Below are 24,748 nucleotides of genomic sequence, written 5' to 3' on the forward strand. Positions count from 1 at the left end.
TTTAATTATTTTAATAGTACTAGTTTGCAAGAATACAAAATATTTAAGAAGCTCCTATTGTCTATTTCGGTAATAGTAGTTGATCTTGTGCTTTAGTATAAAAAATTAAAGATTGAGAGTAAAGTTATGGGTATTCAATATGTAAGAACTTTTTTTGGTTTCCGTGAATTTTTTATTTTCTGGGAATTTTATTTTCCAAGAAATTTGTATCCCATGATTTAAGGAAACAGACTCAGTAGACTTGGAAAGTAATAGATTGGAAACAATATTTATTAGTGCTCAGTATTTCATTTAAAGTATTCACAAAGCTTCAAAATATTCCTGACGAAAACAGGTTTGGCCAGCAACTTATTTAGATCAAAGACACAAAGCTGCGTATTCCCGGAAAGCCCCTTCTGCCGTGCACGCTGTTCTGCGACGGGAGTTCTTTACTAACTGTCACTAACTGTCCCCGATCCAGTACAATCACCATGGTAAGAAAGTTATCCTTAGGAGCTACGTGGGTCTAACGCATCGAAAAGAAGCATTAAAAGTTGTATTTTTTTAACAATATTTTTGCTTAAATTATTTGGTACATGTTGATACATTTTTGCTTAATATTAAAACAAAAAGTGGTGACAATTTTTGAAAATATATTTAATTCTTTGGCGTTTTAAAAAATTATATAGTTATTTAAAAGTGAAAACTAAATTTTTTTATTTTTAATTTTAAAGTTGCATGATTTTTGTTCGTGGAACCTTTTTATCTGCTCGACCATGTCGCCGACTAGTACACCCTGGTGTACATGGAGCACCATCCGGAGCATTTTGGCCAGGCAAATGTTGCGGCGATCATGGAAAAGGTTCGCTGTGCCCTCAAGAATCGCATGGTCGAGCTTGTGGGCTTCTGTGTGGCGGACTGTCACGATTTGGAGTACAAGCGGGATGTGTTCGTGACCTTTGAGAGCCTCAAGGAAGCGCTGATCGGCGCCATTGGCAGCCTGATCAGCGACCACGAGATGGAACACTTCCATCACATCAATCCCACCAACCAGTCGTTCATGCCCGACCTCAACTTGCCCCTCAACTTGCCATCGGCGACCGAGAAGAACAATGACACCATTGGGAGGTCAGGATAATGCCACCATCGGTGGCTGCCGACCCGGAGTTCCACAGGCATGAGAATCCACAGCACGTCACGTGGTTAAAAGGTTCATATTAAGGGGCTAGGCGATCGGGTTTTATTAAGTTAGCTTGGAGTATTCTTTGGCCGTTCCACATTATCTGGTTGTTACTTATTTTTTCGGGTTAAAAAATATATCTAAAAATCTGTGTTTAGTTTGAAATATTAATGTGGGACTAAACCGTATTTTATTCATTTTAGCCAGTTAAAAATTTAAAATTTTTGGTCGGACTGATTGATTATTTAAAGGAATTTAATTTCAACAAATAGGAATTTTTAAATAATTCTTAAGGCTCTTTTTTTGTTTTCTTTAATTAATAATAATTTACAAGTTAAACTTGAGACAAAAATGAAATTATAACAAATATATGTAACAATGAATTGTTATTCAATTGTTGTGCTAAACATTTTTTTTGTTTTTTGTACTCTAAATGTTATATACATTTTTAAAGAAGATGTTTTTCCCCACAAAACATGTGTTCTGTTTTTTTTTATGTTAAAAAATGTAGGTCCAAATAAAAAAAAATTAAGATAAGTCAAACTAAAAACAAAAATTCAACTAAATTTGATATTTAAATTCTGAATTTAATATAGAACTCTCAATAAAATATTTTGTGTAAATTCATTTATAGTATTTATATTGTAATATTAAAAAAATGTAGGTTGCTTAAAATGATAACTAAATATGTTAACAAGGTATTCGGTTAGGCAGTAAAATAATTTTTTTTTCTATCTAAAAATAATTTGTTGGCACAAACTAAAACTAAACGAAATTTAAGCATGTGAATTTACTTACGACTCTAAAAACCGCATTTACAGTTGCGGTAAAAATATTACCATTTTCATTTTCTGATAAAGCTTACTTTTTACTATACACAACAAAAAGACAAAAGCATTTTATTTTGATTCAGTTCTAGGACAGTTATAAATGTTAATGACTTACCAAATTTCACCTCTTAAAAAAATCTATAAAAATATATCGAATTTTGAGAAAATCACTGTAAGATTTAATGTACTTAACTTAGGCTAAAAAATATTTATTATTTGAATTAGTTTTAAAATTTTAAATGTTAAAAATCGTTATTTTTCACAAATTATTTCAAGAATTATTTACAATATATAATTAACGTTAAATGAAGTATTGAATGTTAGTAAGTTTATAGTATTATCCTGCAGAAAAAAATTTTAAGGTCGAATTCAAATTACTTAGCTTTAAAAAAAAGGTAAAAAATGCTATTATTTTGACCGTAGCTGTATATTATCGGTTTAGAATCACTAGACAAGACGAAACAAGTAGCTACGCAAAGTCTTTTAAAAATTCCAGGACTTTTTACATATGAATATGCCATAGGAACGATCGGAAAATTAGTAGGAATATCGAACTATATTGTTTATATAGCACCTTTTTCTTTAGTTAAATTTCTTTTTTTTATTATTACTTACTATTATAAACTTCGGCATTCCGAAGATTGCTTTCTTTCATGTATAATCCGAAATGATATAACATTATCTTTGATTTCTATTTGAATGCAATACGTTTATCAGATTGTGATTATAAAACATAAAATGTATTTAAACACACTGACTATATTATTTTATTTTTTGGAATCCCATCGTTCGAGAATTGTGTCTAATTCCGGCGAGATGGGCAATTAAAGACATCGTCTCGATTTTGGCAGGTTTTGGTTTCCCGATCGAACCACTCATTCCTCGGGCAATTGTGGCGCTTGGCCCGATTTTTCTGGCAGATATAGTAGCGGCGGCAATGTCGCGGATCCGTCAGATATTCACCATCCTCTACACCACGGCAATCCTGCGAAGATCTCAGTACATCCAACCCAATGGGCATTTCCTCGTACACATCACTTGGCGCCGGGGTTACGGCCTTTGGTTTTTTCGTTGTCGTTGGCGGTTTGCTTGTTGTTGTGATGCAGGTGGTGGTTAAGGGTCCAACTGTCGTTGCCGCCGCCGGCACCGGCCTCAACTCTCCGCCACCGCGATCGCCGTTAAAGCATCTAATCAAACCGGGTAGGTTGCAGGACTGAATCTTCGGGTCGAAGTACAGCCCACTGGAGCACTCCCGCCGGATGGCCTTGCCCCGCTGGCACATATAGAAGCTGGAGCAACTGGCCGGGTCCGCAAACGAGAGATCATTGAATCGGTCCGAGCACACGGTATCAAGTGCCTCGATCAAGTCAACCGCCGAGGAAAGTGCGATCACAAGCGTTAGAAGGCGTACATTGTCTGGAGATTGGAAAAAAATCGGAATACAATATAGTTTAAGTCGCGACAATTATTGTTTTTACAATTATCTTTTCTTATCAATTTAAGCTTTCACCTTTCACCTTTCAGTACAAAGGTAATTAAACTCAAGGGGAGTTAGGAAACTTGTATATTTTGTATTATAGCAATTAAGATAGGCAACATATTTAAAAAATTACAATACTCAAATATACCATTACGAATATTGTAAGTTTTAAATATAAGGTTAATTAATATTTTAATTTCACACAAAAAAAAACAAATTGACCTAAGGCATTTTTAAAATTTCTGAAATTTAGGAATAACTATTCATAAATTCTAAAACAATTCCAAACATTTTTTGGTAATTTTGTACTCTGGGGCTGTATTTTTTTTTGTTTTTTGTAAGTAGAAAAGGCTTTGATAATTTTAGTTACAAATTTCGAAGCTATGATGATTGTGTTTTGTTTGCTTCGCTGTTTTGAAATAAACTGTTTTAACCAGTTTTTCAAAAATCCTTCTTTCCTGCAAGTTCCTTTTAAGCCAGTCGTAATGACCGAAACGGACCTTCCTTTGCAACTTGGTGTTTTTTTTTTTATGCTACTCCATATTTCACGGAATGTAGTAGTTTCTTGCGATTTTAGCAATTCGTTTTTTATTTGATCAAAATCGGACCTCTATATCCTTCATAGAATGGGTTTAATCCACCTTTGCTAGAGTGCCGAAGCTGGGAAATATTCCTTCAATTCCGATTGATTTCTTAAGAGAAATTATGTTAATTTTTACGTACAAACTTTCATATTGCTTAAAACCGCTGGGAGTTTTTGTTTTAAGAACGAGACAGTTCTGTCAGTGAGTCGTTTTTATAGTCGTTTTCTTATCTCCGGCAGACATTTACATGGCGCACAGCATCTTCTTGAAGAAGACACGGCTAAAGCAAATACATTTTGCGCGTGCTTCGGAAATAGCGTTTATCACAAGTGAAACCATTAGGAAATTAAAAGGGAATATATTTTATCAGTGGGAAAGTTTTCGTCAATGAAGACGCCTTTTAAATTGTTTGCATAGAAGTTAAGCTTTCAAACATTTAAAAAAACAAACCTTATGCAAACAAAGAGGTATTTACTTTATTATACTCTTGCAAAGGGGAATTCTAATTGGCATCTAAATTTATATTAAAAATAAAATATCAATGTTGGATTGCAATCCTGATTACTTTGAACGAAGGTTTTATAAACTACACTTGCACTGTTTAAGTCCGGCAAGCCGAAGTTCATATACCCTTGCAGCTATCGCAAGAATTAAATATTTTTGAAAACATTAAAATTATGATTTACTTGCGTATATGTTTAAAAACATTGAAGCTATGACGATTTGCAGCTTAATTATTTGATTGTTCTTTTATATATTTTTATTATTTGTATGGGAGCTATATGATATAGTCGTCCGATTTTGATGAAATTTAAACCATAATTCTGAAATATTTAACCATTGCTATTTGTCGAAGAACTAAAAAAAAAATTAAAAAACAGCAAAGTTATAATTTTTTTTCAATTATTTTTCCGATTGTTCCTATGGGAGCTATATGCTATAGTCGTCCGATTTTGATGAAATTTAAACCATAATTCTGAAATATTTAACCATTGCTATATGTCGAAGAACTAAAAAAAAAATTAAAAAACAGCAAAGTTATAATTTTTTTCAATTATTTTTCCGATTGTTCCTATGGGAGCTATATGCTATAGTCGTCCGATTTTGATGAAATTTAAACCATAATTCTGAAATATTTAACCATTGCTATATGTCGAAGAACTAAACAAAAAATTAAAAAACAGCAAAGTTATAATTTTTTTTCAATTATTTTTCCGATTGTTCCTATGGGAGCTATATGCTATAGTCGTCCGATCCGGCTCGTTCCGACTTATATACTACCTGCAATAGAAAGACAACTTTTGGGAAAGTTTCATGCAGATAGCTTTAAAACTGAGAGACTAGTTTGCATATAAACGGACGGACAGACGGACAGACGGACGGACAGACGGACAGACGGACAGACGGACGGACAGACGGACAGACGGACATGGCTAGATCGACTCTACTAGTGATGCTGATCAAGAATATATATACTTTATAGGGTCGGAAACGTCTCCTTCACTGCGTTGCAAACTTCTGACTGAAATTATAATACCCTCTGCAAGGGTATCAAAATATAAAATAAGTTGTATATTTAATGGAAATAAAAAACCACATTTATTTGATTTTTACAGCTTTGTTTCTTGGATAGTTATCACTGAAAACCCGTTAAGAAGAAAATGACTCCTTGGGCACTTCCTCGGGACTGATATTGAGAAATATGTAATTTGTGGACGGCTGGGAAATTGTAAAGGAGTAAAAATGTTGTTCGTTAAGCTGAAGAATTTTAACAATTTGCGCCATGGAATACTTTTGACGTGACAACCAAAACCAGGCCTTCGGCAAGCGTACAGTCCTGTATGCAAATAAATACGATTAGTAAGGGGTTTTTTTTTTTTTTTTGAGTGCTTACTCACTTAATAATTGCTTGGGGAAATATTTTTTCGATGAGAGCACATAGCTGTAGGTATTTCCATCTATCCGCACTATCACTGTGTATCCTCGAGTAATCTTGATAACCTGAGCTCCTTTGCAGCTTCCCAAATGCGGACATGTCTTCGGTTTGGGACCCATCTGCCAGTGTTGTCATTAGCACATTATCAGTGGCCACGAAATCGATACTGGTCTCGATGACAAAGTACTCTGAGTGGTAGTTCAGCTCTATTTCCTGTCGCTCCCCAATGGCGGCCATTCTTGGATGATTGAGGGCAGCCATTCGCAGGGCCGGTGGAGAAAAGTCGGTGTCGGAGCAGGTGTAGATCACAGATTTACCTCGTTGGCTCACATCGTAGATTCGGCGGATCGTGTTCCTCCGGGAGAGTACATCCAAATGGGTAAATGGGTCGTCCAACAGGATGAGATCGGCATCGCTTAGCAGTGCAAGGGCTAGGCTTAGTCGCTTCCCTATACCGCGACTACAGACCGAAAGCAATTGAAACCGATACTTGTGTAGACCAAATATTTTGCACAGTGTTGTGGCATCCGATGCTAAAGTTTTGGCCACTGAGCGTCGAACTCGCAATAGCAATGTTATACTTTCCAATATTGTCAATGTCTGAAACGTGTTAGTTTCTTGTGCACTATAACCAGTCAGATTGTAAGCTTCCAAGTTTTTCGCCTTCAGCGGCACCCTATTTGAGCATACAATTCGTCCTGAGCTGGGAGAGATAACACCGAGTATGGTTTTCATCAGAACCGTTTTTCCAGATCCATTTGTCCCGAATATGCTTAGCACTTGATACCTAAGAACATAATACCAGAATTTTGGGTCAGTTAAAGGAGTTGCGGAAACTATCATCGGTTAAATGAAGTTTACCCTGCATTTATATAAAAAATGGTTTGCAAAAGTTGTCCAATAACCGATTACTTCCAGGGTCTTGTTATCAAAACGAATTTAACCTATACGATCGATTAAAAAAAAATTGTCTTCGTCTTCAATATACAAATTTCCTCAAAAAACAATCGGGTTTTAGCTGGCACCATCCTATGAACTGCATTGACAACACTAACACTAACCGCAAAGAGCGACCCTATCGAATGCAGAGCAGCGGCAGAGCACGACACGAACAGTATAAAACCGCTGTCTGCACACACACATTGACATACTCACACAAATGATGTGTGTGCATACATGTAGTATGTGTGCTCTTCGCTGCTTTTCGTGCACGAACTCCGTTATTTGAGTATGCGGTTTTATAATATAATATTATATATAAATACTTTATAACAAACAACTAATAACTTCTAAATGAATAACTAGATTTTGAAAATGTATGTATCTACCCATAGATATAACCGAAACACACAGAAACCGCCCAATGACTAAGGTCAATCAGGTCTCACAGTGACATGACAGATTTTTGCGATTTGTGGGCGTTGGAGTGGGCATGGCCACGTTTTTAAATAAGCTCTAACTTTTATAATTTCCGTGGTCTCGACGTTCATACAGACAAACGGGTATAAAAACTAAATTAAAAATGTACTATTAGTAAATTTCATACCTATTGCACATAAAGTCAATATGTTTGAGTGCCGCCTTTAAGTCAAAGAAAACGCTCAAGTGTTCCACATGCAAGACTTTTCTCTCGATATAATTACGTTCCAGAGTCCGAACACGGGACTTTTCCAATATCCTGGTATTTTCAAGATCACTGGGCTGGGGAATGTGCAAAATATTGTGGAAATGTTGGCTATCTGGACTGTTCGAATTCAATGGTTATTGTTATTCAGTATCTACACATAAGACAACCCCAACTTACTCATTGTCATTCAAATATTTCCGTTGGCGTGGCGTGTGATTTACCAAATGTGACTGGAGAAAAATGAAAATTATGATCCACACCACGATGGTCAATACGTAAACGCAACTTAAGTATCGGAAGTGATGAAACTGCTGTGCTCTGGTATCTATAGTGAAATTAAGAAGTTAAATTCAAATAAGTACCTTTTTTTTTTTTTTTTTTTGTAATGTATATGTATATTTTTATTATTCGATTAGCACACTGCTACCCAAGTGGCAGCTTAAATCTAATCAGTCTATAATCAGTACCTATGTTTATAAATCAGAAAAATGAAAAATGTGTTGCCTAACATGAAGGCGTCCATTAAAATACTTCTTAAAAATTATTTGTTTTTAATATGTGTATTTTTTTAACTTGGGAATCGGTTCTTTAATCTGATCCATAAAGTAGGTCTTAATACATAATATTTTATATACACAATATTAATATGTTATATATTTTACAATATATATAGGGTGTACCATCTTAAAATTCGCTCAAAATAATGTTATTTTTGTGAAGCTTTTAAATGCTGATAGTTGTATAATATTAAAGGTAAAAAACAATCTTACCACAACAATTTGGAACACTCTGGCACTGCGCCGAATAGACACTGGTCTCATAAATTTGCATATCGCTGCAAAGCCAAATTTTCTCCGATAGGCTGGCAACGCGCATTAGATTGTGCAGTAAGGCATAGAACGGATGGAAGTCGAGAAGAAAAAATAAAAGGTCATTGGATTCTGCGGTCAGGTTCGATTCCCATACAGCAAGGTAAATCACAATGCCAAGTGTGTTGAAGGCGAGTACGAACAGATAACCCGTGTAAATCTTTCGCAGGCCGATGGATATAAGGATGTTTGTGCTGAGCACACAGATCGACACGATAACCAAGATATAGGAATAAAGCACTGTCATTCGAAGGATGCACGGTAATTAAAAAAGCCATCTAAGTAGGACACCACTTACCGAAAATATCAGGATTCATTAGTACATCCCACTCGAGGAATAGGACGGCTATGTTAAGCGGAAAAATGGTCACTGACACCACAACTATATCGTAGATTAAAAACGCCAGTATCAAAAGGCTGATCCGCATCCCAGAAATCAGTTCAATATAGTTATAGCGACTTTCGCGATTCAGTGCCATGTAAAGCAGAGGGATGCTCCAAATGAAACAGAAACTGAAGCACAGGCTGCAGGCGAATATCAAATCGATACCATCGGTGTTCAGATGCAACTGCAAAGTATGCACCGTCGAGAAGGGCAATGGATCGATTTCCACCTTTATTCCCGAGTCAGAGCCTAGAAAGCCACTGGAAAAGTATGCAAAATTATAACGACATACATGTCAAGCATATGGAACGTGACGAAAGTGTACAATCGAGTGCGCTATAATTCCCAACGGGTTCTAGCCGCGTGAAATCACCAAAAACAATTGCTGAAGAACAATTGTACACCAAAGTCGCGCTCAGGCAAGCATGTATACAAATCTTGAACTCAATAGATCGTGAACATACACTGCCAAGGAATTCATTACCATGGCCAGACTGTTGGGTGCCGAGTGGGGCCATTTGTTGTTGAACAGAGCTTGGACCTCGCCTTCGGAAAATATGGCAGCCGCCAGAAAGTCCAAGTCGGACAACAATTTGTGCCTATGGACATGCCTGCGAATGTACATGGTAATGTCGTGACCCGGATTTAATTCAATGGCTCCTGTCTTGGCGTACTCCTCGCTCGCCCTCACAAGTGCTGGTGATGCTGGTGAATTTTGTTGAAAGATATTGATAACACGGTCACGGTCACCAATCGGAAAACTTCTTCTATCCGGTGGCTGGGAAGTGTCCCAAAAATATGGCATACAAAGTGTCCAAACGGCCACCGATGCGGGCAAAATAAATTTCAGAAAGGGCAAAAACCAGTTACGAAAATCGGCGATCAGGCGCTGGCGAAGCACCACCCAAAGGTCCCGGATCAGTGAGGTATACCTCTTCTCCAGCCGGCCCTCGATGCGAAATATTTGGGATGCAGGGTTTTCCAATTCAATACTTGACTGCTCATGGCCAAACAAGCTCAATAAGATGTGGTCAAGGCTGCATGCCTGTAGTTGAAACCTGTATATATTCAAGTTCTCTTTGCTATTTGTCAAGTTTTCGAGCAATTTAATTAACTCAGTTTGGTCTTTATATTTAATTAGAAAGATCGCGGAATAACCAAACCTACAGTCCAGCTCAATATTAGCTACGTATTTTTCCAAAAAGAGTTGCACTTCTGCGAAATTACAACTTTCGTTGCCATAAATAGTCTGTTGGGATACCTTGATAGTAGATTTGTAACAAGTAATTAATTTAACGAACTCACCAATCGATAGGCATTGTCGAACGTATTGCACAACGATTTTTCAGTTCCATATGAGAGCAGCTTACCCTTGGACAGAATAGCAATGCGATCGGCCAGATAGCTGGCTACTTTTGGACTATTGGTAGTGAAAAATACAGTGCGACTTTTCTTCTCCTCCTGGACAAAATCGAGGAACAGCGCGACCGTGGCCTCATCCATTCCATCAAAGGTCTTGTCGATGATAACAATGTGTCTTCTTCCAACGAAAGCACACAGGGTCTGGAGAATGAGTTTCTGTCCGGTAGTGAGTCTCCTGACCTGTGTTTTTTCCAAATTCTCCATTTTCAGTGAGCGAAGATAGGACTCAACTTCTTCTTTGGCTTCGGTTTTCTTTAGACCTCGCAATCTACTGAAAAATACTAGATGGTCGAACACTTCGAGCTCGGAGAACAATGTGTTGCAGGACATGGCCGATGCGGCATTTTTAAAGGCCTGCCTTCTATGAGTACCTACATTAAAGCCAGATATGAAGACCTCTCCCACCGAAGGCTGTGTCAGTCCGCACAGCATCTTCATTATTGTGCTTTTTCCAGACGCATTATCACCCAATAGTGCCACCACTTCTCTGGGATATACATCGAATGTGAAATCACGCACCGCAAACTTTTTCGAGTACTTTTTCGATACGTTACGAAACTCAATTGACGCATTATTTTCGTTCTTTGAATCGACGCTTTTTCTTTCCGGCTTTTTGAGCCATGACCTTTGACCGTTGCCTTCCTGGATTTTTTTGTATAATTTGGTCCTTCGAACTTTTCGACACATTTTTTTAAAAACACCTCCTAAATAAGCGCTTGCATTGGATTCCAGGATCAGGGCGATTAGCGTGTAAAGTAATGTCTGAAAGTAAAAACATCCAAAAGGTACGACAAGTCCAAGGTCAGAATCCATAACTTTGTAATTGATAAATTTTCTACTTTTCGTTTTTCCCGGGTAATCCTCGATGTAAAAGAATTTCTTCAATCCGCGACTGAACGACACACTGCAGAGAAGTACTGTAGCTATTACATAAAACACATGCGGCAGTTCAGAGATCAGCTCTTCATCGGACAAAAATGGTAGCGGCACAAGGATCCATATAATTGGTACCACAACAATGGCAACTTTTGTGTTGCGTATTGCTGATGATATGAAAATGATAAAACTGGTTGCAGATACTCCATATGAGATGAAGAAAAATAACAATATATGCCAAGGACTTTTGTGCAATATTCCCGCAATTCCATCCCACGCGATCTGAAAATAGGGTAGTTAACTTTTTGACTCGACCAAGCAATTATAAGCCTGAACCTTGAGAAGACATGTTATGAGGACCGAAAAAATCAGGAACTCAAGGAATCCATTAAAGAACCAGGCTGCAACTTGCAACATTCCACTGGCGTTGCTGTTCTGCATCGCAAAACGTTGTCCAATCTCGCGCTCCTTCACAATCAGCTGAAAAGAAACAAAAGTTAAAAAATATTTTTAAATAAATATGCCTATAGCAAAAAGCGCCACTCAACTGGTGCGGCAAGCAAAAAAAGATATAGCGCCATCTGGCGGTAAAGTAGTAGCTAGCACAGTCGTCATTGAACAATATTAACGAAATTTCTTAATAACTTCTAAAATAAAATACTATTTCAAATAAAAAAAAAATAATAATAATTTGCTTTAAGAATGCAAACAATTTTGTAATAAATTAAATTAAATTTTTTAAAATTCTTAAATTTATTGTTCCCAAATTGCACTAGTTATGCGCAATGAAAATCCATTTGAATACCTACATTTTGTGGTACACCACCCCTTATATTTTATAGAAATAATCATGGTTATTGATATTGACAGCTTCAAGAAAATGAATGAAAAACAAACAAACCTTAACGAGAACAGCGACAGGAAACATGAAGCCAAGAAGAATCAACAGTATGGCCGAAGTGTCTAATCTATCGAAAACTAGTACATTAGTATTTTCATTGAATCGCCGCATATGGACTTTGGGAACTCGCAGTGGGCTGTACGCACTCTCCAGGTATTTGTTGCTAATATAGTACTGCAGGGCTACAAAACCCTCTTTCAAATAATCCGAATAGCTTTCCTCGTCGTCCTCTTCGTCATCGGAACTTTCAGGATTGACAAGAAAGTTGATTTCCTTCCAGGTGTCGCCAATCCAAGTGCTCTCATAGTTGCGAAGCTCCGATGGCATAATGATCGCGAAATGCATCACCTTTGGTAGGCCATTTTTCGAGGCATCCGCATCGACATTGTGAAAGCAAACACTGGCCATATAATGTTCGGCAGAAGCGTGGGTTCGCATCTCATGGCAAGTCTTAAAGGGTACAATATTTTCTGCCGAGATGCTCAGTTGCGCCACCACAGCCTCCATGAGCACGGCGATGGCAGCATTTGAATTGGGGGCATATGCCACTTTTATTTGCGGTATGAAGACATTTCTTTTAAAACTGTAAGAGGAAAAAAGCTTTAAAAATATCAAAACAAATTTCATATTATTGTTATAATTACTTTTTCTCTTTCGCCGCCACTAACTGACGGCGTTCGTTAATTTTTTTGATCAGCGGCAACCAATTTAGCTTCAATATTGTGCCTTCCTCTTTGACTGAATAGTATCTCAAATGTTGTTCCCGTGAAAGGCGAACGGATAAAAGGAATGAAAACGAAATCACAGGCAGCAGTAACGACAGAAACAACACTAACTTATTGTCCTTTTGTTTTTGAAAATTCTTCCAAACCAATAACCAAAATATATATAGAGTACTGCAAGCCATTTAAATACAAAATAATTATTTATTTTTTAAAAACAACGACACAACCTTTTTAAGTTTCACATTTAAAATGACAGGTAAGGCAATTCGGGTTTTCTTCTTAATAAACTATATAAACTATATACAAAACTGGCACATATTCTTAGATATGCCAAAATGAAAACATAACAAATGGCTAATCCTACTCTATTTACACAAAGTTATAGTTTGTAGTCCGCATCCGTAAAAATACATTCGCTGGCACTCGTCTATAAGCATTCCCTTGACATCGGCTATGCAGGTATATCCAACTCGGCTATATTGTCGCGTTCTGAGGTTTATTCTATAGATCTGTCTATCTATACTGCAGGTATAGGCAAACATTTCGTTGGTGCGACAATGGATTGCTAAAGCATTTACTTGGGCATTGTGAAGACCTTGAAATTCGGTTTTATATTCCACTCTATTGCTGTCCAAATTGAGTACTGTGTACTTAATATTTTCATCATCTCCACCTGACAGTATGTGCAATATGTGCTTATCAACGTATATATCTATTGTATTTATTCCCGTCACATGCAGTTGAAGTTGAACAGATGTTGTGTGTAGTGTTTGATCAAAGCCGTAGATTTCTCCACTTGTTGTTGTGATTAGTACTAATCTTTTGTTACTAATCCATTGCACTGTCAGCGGGCATCTTTGTATATCTACAAAGGAAATAAAACTAAGTTCGCTTGGATTTTTGCAATTCCAGGTATAATGGGTAATTTTTCCATCAGCGCCTGCCACATATATGGAGAAATCATCCGCAGTAGAATGCTGGGCTATATCAATGGCCATTAGTCGAGCTTCGATTGTGCTGCTCTTAGAGGCAGTTATATTTTGCAGTGTATGTGTGGACAGTTCGGTTATGTAGCACTTGTTTGAGACGCTTACTTCCAGTTGGCTTATACAGAGCTGGGATCGACCTCCAACTGAAAAGATCAACCATGTACTCGAGTCACTTTCCGACCTCCAGAGATGAGCCTTTAAGCATCGAACTGTTGAAATATGAGAGTGCAATTCCGCACATTGCAACAATGAATCATTGAGTATTTTCGTGACTTTTATGATATTATCATCGCCAGCGGATATGATAATAGGATTTGCTTGACTTTTGTGGGCAAGCAGACGAATAGTGTTGCAATTTCTGGTGTGCCAGGTATTATTTTGTATGTCTTTTATTCCACTGACGACGGCGACTGTATCGTAAAGTGGACTGGTGAGGAAAAACACACGCTTTTGCTTCACATACGCTATGGAAAGTAAACCATTACTAAGTCGGTAGTCCCAGCATCGATTGCCTCCGCCGCATTCCAGCTGTAGAAGGACATCGTGTTGGCGTGACCAGGCAACAATGTGGTTATCGTTAAAACCCAAAATCAAGTCCTCGCAAGGAGCTGCCTCAACCCAAGCCAATGGGATACTTTCGCGTTGTCTGACAGTCAAAGTGCAGTCCTTTAGTCCAATGTGTAGATATTTGAGGAAAGCTTCGTGGCCACCGCTCATTACATTTGCAAAGTCCTTATTGGCACTGAGTAGTTTAAAGAAATTGGCACCCATTTTACCGTGCAAACACTTAATGGTATCCTTCAGTACGAAATCATTTCCAGGACTACGGTGGTACAGCATGACATGACCCCTACGATTGCCCAACAGAAGATAATGCTCGGCAACAAGCAAGGCAGCTGTTATCCAAGGCTCACGGTCATTGAAAAGTGCAATATGGGAATCTATGCCCAGTTCGTGGGTCTTCAATAGGAGACAATAGCCCAAGTTATCGGATACAAGAAAGAGATCTCTGCTCAGAAATTGAAAAGAGCGAATGGTGCCCTTCATTCTGATGCCATCAAAGAGTTGCTGGAAATCATTGGTATGTTCATTGAACCTGTGAATTGTTATTCGCCGATGACCACAGGTGGCTATAAGGCCGTCAAAGACCTCTAAAACCGTTCGTTTGTATATTGGAAAGTCATTTACCATTAGCCAATTGTTTTCATGAGGAGCATCCGACAGTATTCGGGTATAATACAACCGATTCGAGCTACTTAGGCCAACAATTGTGTCAGCATTTAGGAACTTAATGTTTCTGGGAAACTCATTTGCTTCACCCAAACCGTTCAGCATAATGGGGCGATATTTGTCTCGATTGAAGATTTCTTTGAGGTTCTGACCAACTAAGTTACCCGTAGAGCTGGTACTATAAAGCGTGTGTTCGTCCTGACCAAATCCCAATCCCCAAATGGGTGCTCCGAAATGTTGACGGCGTTTTAACAACAATTCACCGGATCGACTCCAAATGCAGACATAGGAATCCTCACCGCCACTAGCCACAAATATTTGACCATCTGCAAGGGAAAATGATCTATGGTAAATGAGTAATTATGTTTGCTATTAAAAGCTTACCAACTTTAAGGATGCTAACGCACATTACACGTGAACCATGGCCGAAACAACTGAACATTGGTCTAATTTCAGCGGTTGTCCAGTCGCCAGACTTTTTGATATTCCAAAACTTTACCGATCGATCGTCCGATGTTGTTACCAATAGTTGTGATACCAAATCAAAGTCAATGGAGTGGATCACTCCGTTGTGCGCTTGCAGACGCAAGAGCAGTGGATATGTTTTTAGATATGTATCAGATTGCGATTCTATGGGAAACTGAGTTTGCCATAGCAACAATTCGCCAAAGGCATTTCCGCTTATTATTGCCAGTTCGTTATAGCAATTGCCATGCAAGCGGGAGTAATAGAGAATCGAGCTGTCCGTGCATCTGGCTAATTCCAAAACTTTACAGTCTGCACCGGATGCAATATCAAATTCCAAATATAGAAGTGCACTATGCGAGGTGTGCAGGACAAATCGTGTCTTGGCTGTTGCACTGTCGTCTAAAAACATGGCCGCATTTATCCAGTCTTTGGTTTCGCCCTCGTAAATCAGCTGGAACTGGTCCTTCTCACCATCCGAGGTACACACAATAAGCGAGTATTCATTTTCACTATAAATCAGTAGTGATCTTTGTGATTGTTTCAAAGGACTCCACGCAAATCCACGAACTTTTCCCTCACGCAGGCGAACCGGCATCTCGACTTTGCCATATGATTTGTATAAAACCGCCTGGTCGCCATGGCCTGTGTATACAAAAACCCACTATTATTGTCTATTAAAGTGCATTTAATCATTTTACCCACCAACCAATATGCAATTGGAGGACACATGCAAGCCAAAAGCATCGGATATTAAAACCATAACTTTATTTGTTTTCCTTACACACGCTGGTTGATAAACACACGCAGTTCAGTGTGACCGTGCCTTGACTACATTATGTGCGTCAAGTTAGCGTCGAAGGAGTGTAAGTGGAATGGCGGATTGTGAAACAGTATTTTGAATTTTTAAATTGAGTCGTTAAGAACTTAATAAGCTTTGTAATTAAAGAAAAGAGAGCATACAATATATGTATATTCCTATATAAGAACAATACGGCTTACTTTGCGTTACGGAATTAACTATGTCTGATTTTTTTCAAAGGCTTTCCGCAAATATAAAAACTAACAGATTTATTATAATTGCTGCAGAAAAAAAACTTAGATTAAAAAGTTCTAAAATGTAGAATTATTGATCAATTTGTTCTGCTTAAAATTAAGCGGTAAGACGCCAATAAGATTATTATTTGCGTAAAACGAATAACACAAATTGATCTAGATATTTTCTCGATTATAACAAGCGGAGTGTGAATATTCTCCAATTTAAGATATTCCATATTGAGATGTATAGCACTCCTCATCAATGCCTCATTGTAACAATACGAAAATGAATTTGATTTAATTTATTAAAAATTAAATAAAAATACTAAAACATCCTTCACATTCTTTTAATATTGTCACTAAAAATGTAATGTTTAAAGCTAAGAAGATCCGCTGCTCGGCAGCAGATTCAGGGAACTGGATATAGTTGGCTCAATGGGAGGCACCTGTTTGTCCTCGTGATGTTGCAGCAACTTGAAGATGCCAGTTCCTATGCCCGCAGGCATGCCCAGGATTATGCGTTCCGACACTCCATTGATGGCGTCCGTTTGGCCGTAGTATGCGGCATCGAACAGGTGGTCTGCCGTCTTCTCAAACTGAAATGGTTTCCATGACCATAGGATAAATTTGAATGCAACAAATAGTTATATAGCGACTCCTTACCGATGCCAAATTGAAGACGCTTTCACGCATTTTGGCCAGGCCGTGCCGAGTGATGCCCAGCACTTCACCACGCGCCGTCATTTGGCTGGCCAGGAGCATGATGTGGCGCCAATCGACACTCATGCCATGCCCCTCCATGACCTCCGTGATTTCGCTCATGATGATGGTCCGGGCCGCTTCGATGCCCAGCGTTTGATATATTTCGCATATGTTGTTGCTGCGCGTACGCTCGCCCACCACACCGAATGTGGCGATGACATCGCGAAGTCCGTAGCCCTCGATGCACAGCTTATATGTGGGCGGCTGGCGGGCATCGTCGACGGCAATCACAGCACGAGCTATGTTCGGCAGTCCGGCCACAACCACATTCTGCAGACTGAGGGCCAGACGAGCCAGTTCGGCGTTTATTGTTGCCGTACGCGTGGCCTCGACGCGCACAACAATCCTCGAATGCTTCGCCACACTCTGCACTTGGGACGGCTTAACCCGCATCCGTGACTTCAATATGCTAAACACAATCGTGTCCAGGTTTATGTGCAGACCCAGAAGCTTAATCCTAGCCATATCGATGCCAATCGCCAGGTAGCAGCTATAGGGTCCACACACCACCTCCACATAGGAAGATAGCTCTGCCAATGTGGTCTTCTCAATGCGCGCCTTCACTTGCCTGGCATATTCCATGCTGTGATTGTTCGCCAGTTCCGCAGTTATGATTGGCGTCGATATGGTTTTCGTCGCATTAATGATCTCGACTATACGTGGCACACCTTGGGTGATGTTCATGGAGGCAACGCCAGCAAAATGGAACGTCTTCAGTGTCATCTGAGTGCCCGGCTCGCCAATACTCTGCGCGGCTATGGCTCCAACTGCTGTGCCGGGTTCGCTGACGGCGCGATTGTATCGATCATTAATGCGGCGCAAAAATATGTGTAGCTGCTCAGCGGTGATGCACTCGATCTGGTGGCATATGTCCTTGTATTTATCATAGCGTCTCTGCAGTTGGGTAATGCGTTTGCTCACAGTATTAATGTGATTTCTGCAAGATAAAGTTCGATTTTAAAACAAACAAGCAAAACACTTCAAATACGATAGAGTACACATACCTAACGTCTGTTTTAAAATCCTCCCGAGACTCGACGAATTCAGAGGTCTTCAAAAGGGATTCCAAGGTGTCGGGAATTTCGGAGCCCAGCAGCGGACGTTGCTTGCCATGTGGATGCTGAGCACGCAGACTGTCGTATTGATGGACCAGATCGACTGGCTTATTCCGGGTCTCCATTGAGACAGGATCCAGGCCATCGCCGCCATAAATGGTGTCCACCATTTCGTTGACTGCATTGCGCACCGTACCGTCATAGTGAACGACCAGATCCTCGAGGCACTTCACCAACCGTCGCTGCAGATATCCAGTCTCTGCCGTCTTCACGGCCGTGTCCACCAATCCCTCGCGTCCGGCCATTGTGTGAAAGAAGAACTCCGTGGGCGTGAGGCCGGAATAGAAACTGTTCTGCACAAAGCCTCTGGCCGCAGGAATGGCAGCTAAAAAATGGTAACTATTAAATATGTATTCCATGTCGAAGGCCACCACGACCACCACGATCACCACCACTTACAGTGCCTTTCGAAATGGGGAAGCGCACGATTCTCGAAGCCGTTGGGCACTCGCTTTCCACTTATCGCCTGCTGGCCAACGCAGGCGATCATCTGCGAGATGTTGATATTCGAACCCTTCGATCCACTGAGCGCCATGATCAGCGCACTATTCGTGGGATGCAGCTCGGCAAAGCATGTCTTGGCAGCCTGCTCACGGATGCCCGACAGCTCGCGCAGCATCACCGCCTCCAGGGTCTCCTCGGGGGTGCAGCCGGGCTGGCACTGCAGAGTGCCCGCCTTCAGCTTGTCGATATACTCATTGCACTTGGTGTATCCGTGTTCCAGCAACACCTCCTTGTGCTGCAGAAGCTTTTTGCTGGGCGTCACGTCGCTAATGCCGAATGAGAAGCCACGGTTCTGCAGATAGTACGACGTGATCTGAAAAAGTACGTTTAATTTAATGTTTATCTTTGCATCTATAGCATTAATTGGCTGGGCTACTGTGATGGAACTCAAGTTCTGTGATGTAAATTACACTCGTTTCTCATATAATAAAGTATGTGTACAAAAGCAGGATCTTAGAAAGCTAAAGACAAGATTATCGTACAGACTTCTATGAAGATCAGTTTGACATATTTTGATATTTTTTGCATATACTTAAACATTTCATCAAAGTGAGTTAATAGAACACGCGACAAATTTATTGCAAAAAAACATATTTTTATTTAAAATACATTTTTTAATTTGCTTTTGAGGTGGACCCTATAAAATTCATTTTTATTTTGCACATTAAACTATTCAGGGTGGTGTTTTTGGGCTCTTTTTATTAAATGTGTTAAAATCTGTGGTGCAGACTTGTCATAAGAGTCATAAAAAGGTATTTCCCCATTTATTTTTAACAAATGATTTTTCTAATTTTTCTATTCCACAGTTTTTTCTTTTAACTTTTGTCCATTTATTGTTTTGAGGACAGAAAAATTAATCAGTACGAAATGTATGCAAAAACAGATGCAAAGAAGTTTTTATCAGGTGATAAGGATTGCCATATAACATCATAAAATTATCAACAATGTGTAAAATAGGCATGTCAGCTGGATGATAAATGGGAATCGAACTCCTCAACTGTGGCACTCGTATGTTAAAGTGTTTAATCTTAAGATAAAGGACTGTATATAGTATTTATGGTCGAAGATATTATTTAATTAACCTGAAATATAAATACCCTTTAAGAGTATAAATATTCTCGGGCATTGAGCGGATTGAACCGTGCAACTAGCGGATTGATATGAGAACTCCTTTAATAGGCAACCATTTTTTACGGTCGCTAAAAATATCAGTGACAACGTATCAATTTCAGAGCAGTGCATGTTCTTAGAAGCAATTAAAAGTCAACTTTAACAACTGGGGAATTAGTGAATGATAGCATTCCGCACTGTAAGAGAACGACCCACGTCGAATTTAGTAAGTTAAGTTAGCAGTTAATCTTATCGGAAAGTCAGTCACATTGTTAAAAAAATTTCGTGCAAAATACAGATAAAAGATAGCTACTAGTAGAATGCGTCAAGGAAAACAGTGGTGTGAAATCAAAAGCCAACTTCCGACAGACAATAAAGCACGAAGAAAGCCATGGGCACAAATTACGAGAGATCCCTAATGCTAATTCTATTGGCAAATATCACCGTTTTTGGCCTGCAAAATGAACTGCCATCAAGGGATATAGTAAGTAAATGGCAGCATTTCAAATTTCATTTAATTTAACTAGTTCAATTTGAACAGCAAGGCCGAATTATATCGGGAAGTCAAGCAAAAATTGGACAATTTCCATGGCAAGTCATTCTGAAGCGAGACGAATGGGATGATCTACTGTGTGGGGCATCGATAATATCCGAGAACTGGGTTCTAACGGCCGCACATTGTGCATCTGGCCATGACTCCCTCTTCCTGATGTTCGGTAGCGTTCAGCTGAACAACGAAGGCGCCCAGAACATGACCTCTACGAACATCTTCGTCCATCCGAACTACAACGAGAATTTGAACAACGATGTGGCGCTGATCCTGCTGCCAGAGCCACTGCAATTCTCGAGCAATGTTCAGGCCATACAACTGGTGGCGGAGTCGCAGGAGTCCAACTCGTTTGTGGGCACCACAGCCACCGTGGCCGGATTCGGACTGATGGACGACGAGTATCTGGACTACTCGCCAACGCTCTTGTTCGCCCAAGTGGAGGTCATCGACAACAAGGAGTGCCTGCCCATCTTCGGCACCGCCGTCGTCCTCTACTCGACCATGTGTGCCAGAGGCCTGGGCGGCAGCAACATGTCCATCTGCAGCGGCGACTCCGGCGGACCCCTGATTGCGTACAACAGCAGCAGCGGACAGTGGCAGCAGATCGGCATCAACTCGTTCGTCGCCGAGGATCAATGCACCGCCAGTTACCCATCTGGCTACGTCCGTCTCACCTCTTTTCTTACGTTTATTGCCGAGACAACAAATGGCGCGGTTGCAAGTTGAAATCGAAAATCTGAAATCCGAAGCGACTTTAGCCAAAAGTAAAAATAAAGCATGGACATAATCAATCACTGCTGTAATTATACCCGTCAATCGTGGAGCAAAGTGGTACAAGTATATTGGATATAGGATATTGGATTTGTGGAAAAATATAAGCCCCTCTTGCCAAATATTTCGCCTGCAACATTTTGTTTTTATTAATTATGCAGTGAGTAGCTCACAATACTAATTTTATTATTAGTAGACTTATTTGTAATCTGATTATGACGTATCTACGACAGTTTTTTAATAGTAAATAGTTTCCAAAATAAGTCTTCTCAGTTTGAGAAAATCTAAATCAACCTTAAGACCTTTTCAAGGCATTTATTTTTTCTACCTACTATTTTAAATTAAAATATAAAGCTTTCAAACGAAATAATCCATTTTGTTTTATAGTTCAAGCAAAAACGTGCACACATCTTTTCTACCTCATGAACTCATTCTTGTTTTTGTTAAATCGGATACTGTTTCATTTAAAACAATTCTGCAAATAAGCATTACAAAAAAAAAAAAATTTACATTTTTTTTAATTTGCGTACTACTATTGAAATGTTTTGAAATCAGGGAAACAAACAAAGATTCTCAGAAGATTCTTTAAGTAACTTATTACATAAAACTAACAATATAAAAAAGACATAGACTGCTATGCTACTTTAAAACTTTTTCACTGTATGTTCCGATCCTATAGACTGTACTTGAGGTTTACTATATACAAATATTCATTGGAATTAATAGAAAGACGAGCTTTTGCAAAAATATTGACTAAAATTCAACAAATATATTGAAACAAGCTATGCCTCAGGAATGAACTCAGGAATGAGTGTTGACTTGTGTTCTATTCGGTTTAGTTAGTTGTAAAGAATAGTACGTACCCTGGCTAATCTCCACATCGCCTTGGTGGCATGCAACTCGCCAAAGTCTCTCAGCAGCAAGTAGAAAATGCACTGTTTTGTGCCAGATCCCATGGTGGCCTTGTCCATAACACCGCACATCAGTTCCGAGTTGCGAATGTGAACCCCTGGCAAGAGAGAACAATAAAACTAGCTGATTGCTCGACCAACTGCTGTACTACTACATGGCTACTCACATGAATCATTGCTGCACAGATCCATGTTGCGCGTATAGTTTCGTCCTTTGTTGACCATATTGAGACGCACCTCCGAGTCGTCGTTGGGTCGCATCAGCAGGCTAAACATTTGTTTGCCCGTCCACAGACGACGTGGCTTGAGCAGAGCAGGCGGTGGTAGCTTTATGTGCATCGTGGAGTCCTCGCTGGCCAAGAAGCATGCGGCCAACTGCATGGCATCCTCCTTGGTCAGGAAGACCTCCTTCTGGGTGAGCAAGTAGCCGCCGGTGATGAAGTCCTGTGTGGCGGCAATCAAAATCTCACCGTTCTTTGGCGTCACCAAATTCGATTGGTTTCCCATTAGGATTAGGGCCTCGGCTCTGGCTTCCTCCGTTTGCGGCAAGTGAAGGTTCATCTCATCGCCATCGAAATCGGCATTGTATGGTGTACAGGCGCATTCGTTAAAACGGAATGTCCTCTGTGGCTGCACTTTGGCGCGATGGCACATAATCGACATCTTGTGGAGCGAAGGCTGGCGATTAAACAGCACAATATCATCGTCGCGCAGATGCCGTTCCACGATGTCACCGCACTTCAGCTCCTGGGCCACTTTTTCACGATTGCCATAGGCCAGGTACTTCTTGAAACTCGATCCCCGCTGCTGCACATAGTTAGCGCCGGGATGCAGACTCGGTCCGTTGCGCACTAGCTCCCTCATGTGCCGCATATTGGCTGGATTGACGCGCTCTGGATAGGTCAGAATCTTGGCCACACGTACTGGAACGCCCACCTGATTGATCATTAGGTTGGGATCCGGCGAGATGACAGTGCGCCCGCTAAAATCCACTCTCTTCCCGGATAGATTACAACGGAAGCGACCCTGCTTACCCTTCAGTCGCTGTACAATGCCGCGTGTGGTCTTCTTCGGTGCCATATTGATGGGTATGCCGCTGATCTCACTGTGGAAATATAGAGCCACGTGGAGCTGCAGGAAGTCCCAATCCTCGTGTATCAGCTCGATCTTCCCACCAGTGGCCATGTGACGCTGAATTACATCATTGATCAGCAGGATTTCACTCTGTTTCATGGTCAGATCGTCTTCGGTGGTGCCCGCCTTCACTTCGGACAGAACCGAGGGACGAATGCAGGCGGGCGGCACAAAGACTCGCGTCACAATCAGATGCTTTGGATGGGCATCGTGGGAGCACATGCCCAGCAGGGCCACATCCCTCTGGGGTATCTGTTCGAAGAGGTCGAGCACCATGAGCGGCGTTAGCTCCTCGGCTGTGCTGTAGTTGCCCAGCGTTAGATTGAGGTCTCGATTTGCCTCCGTGGAGCGGAGCATTTCGTTCATGTTGCTGGTGAACAGTGAGTCCACCTTGCGTCCCTTGTACGGATCATGCAGAATCTTGAGGAGGCCGGGGCCCTTCTTCACGCCACCGTTCGGGGAGCCACAGTGCGGGCACTTGGTCACCTTCTTGGCCTTGGCCAGCATCTGGACGTGCAGCGCCTTCTTGCCCAAATAGGAGAAGTTCGGATTGTGCAGCTTCTTCTCGTACAGCTGCCTGTCCTCGGGCTTGAGCATCACCTGGGCACACGCCTTGCAGATCATCTGCAGAATGTTGATCGTGGAGCGAAAGTGCCCAATGTGGAAGACCGGCAGGGCCAGATCCAAGTAGCCAAAGTGACCGATGCACTCGTTCAGCCCCTGGCCACAGGTCTCGCACATGGCGTCCTTCGTGCTGATCCCCATCCGGCGGTCGAGCACTCCATACGGCACCGGTTGCCTCTGGGCCTGGTACAGATTCTTCGAAATGATCCGCACCAGGGCCTCCTGCTGGATCTCATCCGCCCCGCTGATTCCGAATTGCACATGTGAACTGAAGGGATTTGGTTAATTTCACTTCATTTCATTTCATTTACATCGGAGTCCGCTGTGACTTACATCTTCTTGTTCAGCGCAGAAGCGCGAAACTGTTCCTTGGGCATGATTCCAGTTCGATTTCACTCTGTGATCTATTTAATTTAATATATTTGTTTACAAATAATTAACCGGCACGATGTTCCTAAATTCGATTTAGTGTGACCGGGCAAGAGTAATCGATAACCTATCGATATATCAAGGTAATCAAAACAGGTTTACATCAAAATAGCAACAGTGAGATGCGATGAAAATGGAACGGTATTTTAGTTTTTGATATTTTTTTTTTAAATAATGAAGTGTTGGTAATTTGAATTTAAAGTTTGAAATTTCTTCACTCAAACACTCAAGAGCCTTAAATAAAATGCATTTTCCACTTAATTATAAAAAAACGAAATGTATTAGACCATTAATGTTGTTAGGTTTTCGGGTCTTGTATTTG

The 24,748-nt window shown here is 40.3% G+C and overlaps 6 protein-coding genes across 8 annotated transcripts; 2 read left to right on the plus strand and 4 right to left on the minus strand.

Annotated features, from left to right (window-relative positions):
* Positions 1-16: 16 nt before the first annotated feature.
* Positions 17-1,281, plus strand: LOC108134843. The gene is made up of 2 exons (XM_017255304.2): positions 17-473; positions 714-1,281. The coding sequence occupies exon 2, from the start codon at positions 785-787 to the stop codon at positions 1,115-1,117; it is 333 nt and encodes a 110-aa protein (XP_017110793.1). The 5' UTR covers positions 17-473; positions 714-784; the 3' UTR covers positions 1,118-1,281.
* Positions 1,282-2,677: 1,396 nt separating this feature from the next.
* LOC108134832 (chitin-binding domain protein cbd-1) lies at positions 2,678-4,222 on the minus strand. 2 transcript variants are annotated; one of them, XM_017255292.2, is made up of 2 exons: positions 4,193-4,222; positions 2,678-3,405 (listed from the first exon to the last, which is right to left on the minus strand). In XM_017255292.2, the coding sequence occupies exons 1-2, from the start codon at positions 4,200-4,202 to the stop codon at positions 2,792-2,794; spliced, it is 624 nt and encodes a 207-aa protein (XP_017110781.1). In that variant the 5' UTR covers positions 4,203-4,222; the 3' UTR covers positions 2,678-2,791. The 2 variants fall into 2 exon arrangements, with proteins under 2 accessions (XP_017110781.1, XP_041566604.1); XM_041710670.1 differs by lacking the exon at positions 4,193-4,222 and adding an exon at positions 4,078-4,185.
* A 1,462-nt stretch (positions 4,223-5,684) lies between these two features.
* Positions 5,685-12,976, minus strand: LOC108134811 (cholesterol transporter ABCA5). The gene is made up of 11 exons (XM_017255266.2): positions 12,714-12,976; positions 12,070-12,652; positions 11,505-11,648; positions 10,176-11,450; positions 9,335-10,119; positions 8,784-9,130; positions 8,387-8,725; positions 7,794-7,941; positions 7,536-7,733; positions 5,952-6,776; positions 5,685-5,890 (listed from the first exon to the last, which is right to left on the minus strand). Exons 1-11 carry the CDS (start codon positions 12,974-12,976, stop codon positions 5,704-5,706), a joined length of 5,094 nt encoding a protein of 1,697 aa, XP_017110755.2. The 3' UTR covers positions 5,685-5,703.
* A 48-nt stretch (positions 12,977-13,024) lies between these two features.
* On the minus strand, positions 13,025-16,287 carry LOC108134820. 2 transcript variants are annotated; one of them, XM_017255274.2, is made up of 3 exons: positions 16,184-16,287; positions 15,398-16,123; positions 13,025-15,339 (listed from the first exon to the last, which is right to left on the minus strand). In XM_017255274.2, exons 1-3 carry the CDS (start codon positions 16,239-16,241, stop codon positions 13,160-13,162), a joined length of 2,964 nt encoding a protein of 987 aa, XP_017110763.1. In that variant the 5' UTR covers positions 16,242-16,287; the 3' UTR covers positions 13,025-13,159. The 2 variants fall into 2 exon arrangements, with proteins under 2 accessions (XP_017110763.1, XP_041563000.1); XM_041707066.1 differs by having other exon boundaries at positions 16,188-16,261.
* A 516-nt stretch (positions 16,288-16,803) lies between these two features.
* Positions 16,804-24,465, minus strand: LOC108134874 (DNA-directed RNA polymerase III subunit RPC1). Its single transcript, XM_017255366.2, has 7 exons — positions 24,331-24,465; positions 22,407-24,265; positions 22,192-22,337; positions 18,793-19,210; positions 18,283-18,718; positions 17,180-18,215; positions 16,804-17,112 (listed from the first exon to the last, which is right to left on the minus strand). Exons 1-7 carry the CDS (start codon positions 24,372-24,374, stop codon positions 16,897-16,899), a joined length of 4,155 nt encoding a protein of 1,384 aa, XP_017110855.1. The 5' UTR covers positions 24,375-24,465; the 3' UTR covers positions 16,804-16,896.
* LOC108134875 (brachyurin) lies at positions 20,329-21,348 on the plus strand. Its single transcript, XM_017255368.2, has 2 exons — positions 20,329-20,491; positions 20,549-21,348. Exons 1-2 carry the CDS (start codon positions 20,399-20,401, stop codon positions 21,281-21,283), a joined length of 828 nt encoding a protein of 275 aa, XP_017110857.1. The 5' UTR covers positions 20,329-20,398; the 3' UTR covers positions 21,284-21,348.
* Positions 24,466-24,748: the final 283 nt, after the last annotated feature.

Source organism: Drosophila elegans, unplaced genomic scaffold, assembly GCF_018152505.1.
Source record: "Drosophila elegans isolate 14027-0461.03 unplaced genomic scaffold, ASM1815250v1 contig_149, whole genome shotgun sequence".
In the NCBI taxonomy this organism is placed as follows: domain Eukaryota; kingdom Metazoa; phylum Arthropoda; class Insecta; order Diptera; family Drosophilidae; genus Drosophila; species Drosophila elegans.

Excerpts from the sequence above, each read along its gene's own strand:
- LOC108134874 (XM_017255366.2), bottom strand. The coding sequence starts at position 24,374 with ATGCCCAAGGAACAGTTTCGCGCTTCTGCGCTGAACAAGAAGAT. Across the intron at positions 22,338-22,406 it reads TCTGTGCAGCAATGATTCAT|GGGTTCACATTCGCAACTCG; the intron begins GTGAGTAGCCAT and ends CTCTCTTGCCAG. Across the intron at positions 18,216-18,282 it reads GATTTTAAAACAGACGTTAG|AAATCACATTAATACTGTGA; the intron begins GTATGTGTACTC and ends TTTATCTTGCAG.
- LOC108134843 (XM_017255304.2), top strand. The coding sequence starts at position 785 with ATGGAGCACCATCCGGAGCATTTTGGCCAGGCAAATGTTGCGGCGATC.
- LOC108134811 (XM_017255266.2), bottom strand. The coding sequence starts at position 12,976 with ATGGCTTGCAGTACTCTATATATATTTTGGTTATTGGTTTGGAAGAAT. Across the intron at positions 9,131-9,334 it reads GTAATGAATTCCTTGGCAGT|TGGCTTTCTAGGCTCTGACT; the intron begins GTATGTTCACGA and ends ATACTTTTCCAG. Across the intron at positions 7,942-8,386 it reads GAGTGTTCCAAATTGTTGTG|ATACCAGAGCACAGCAGTTT; the intron begins GTAAGATTGTTT and ends ATTTCACTATAG.
- LOC108134820 (XM_017255274.2), bottom strand. The coding sequence starts at position 16,241 with ATGGTTTTAATATCCGATGCTTTTGGCTTGCATGTGTCCTCCAATTGC. Across the intron at positions 16,124-16,183 it reads CTCCAATTGCATATTGGTTG|GCCATGGCGACCAGGCGGTT; the intron begins GTGGGTAAAATG and ends TTGTATACACAG. Across the intron at positions 15,340-15,397 it reads CGTTAGCATCCTTAAAGTTG|ATGGTCAAATATTTGTGGCT; the intron begins GTAAGCTTTTAA and ends TTTCCCTTGCAG.
- LOC108134875 (XM_017255368.2), top strand. The coding sequence starts at position 20,399 with ATGGGCACAAATTACGAGAGATCCCTAATGCTAATTCTATTGGCAAAT. Across the intron at positions 20,492-20,548 it reads AACTGCCATCAAGGGATATA|CAAGGCCGAATTATATCGGG; the intron begins GTAAGTAAATGG and ends CAATTTGAACAG.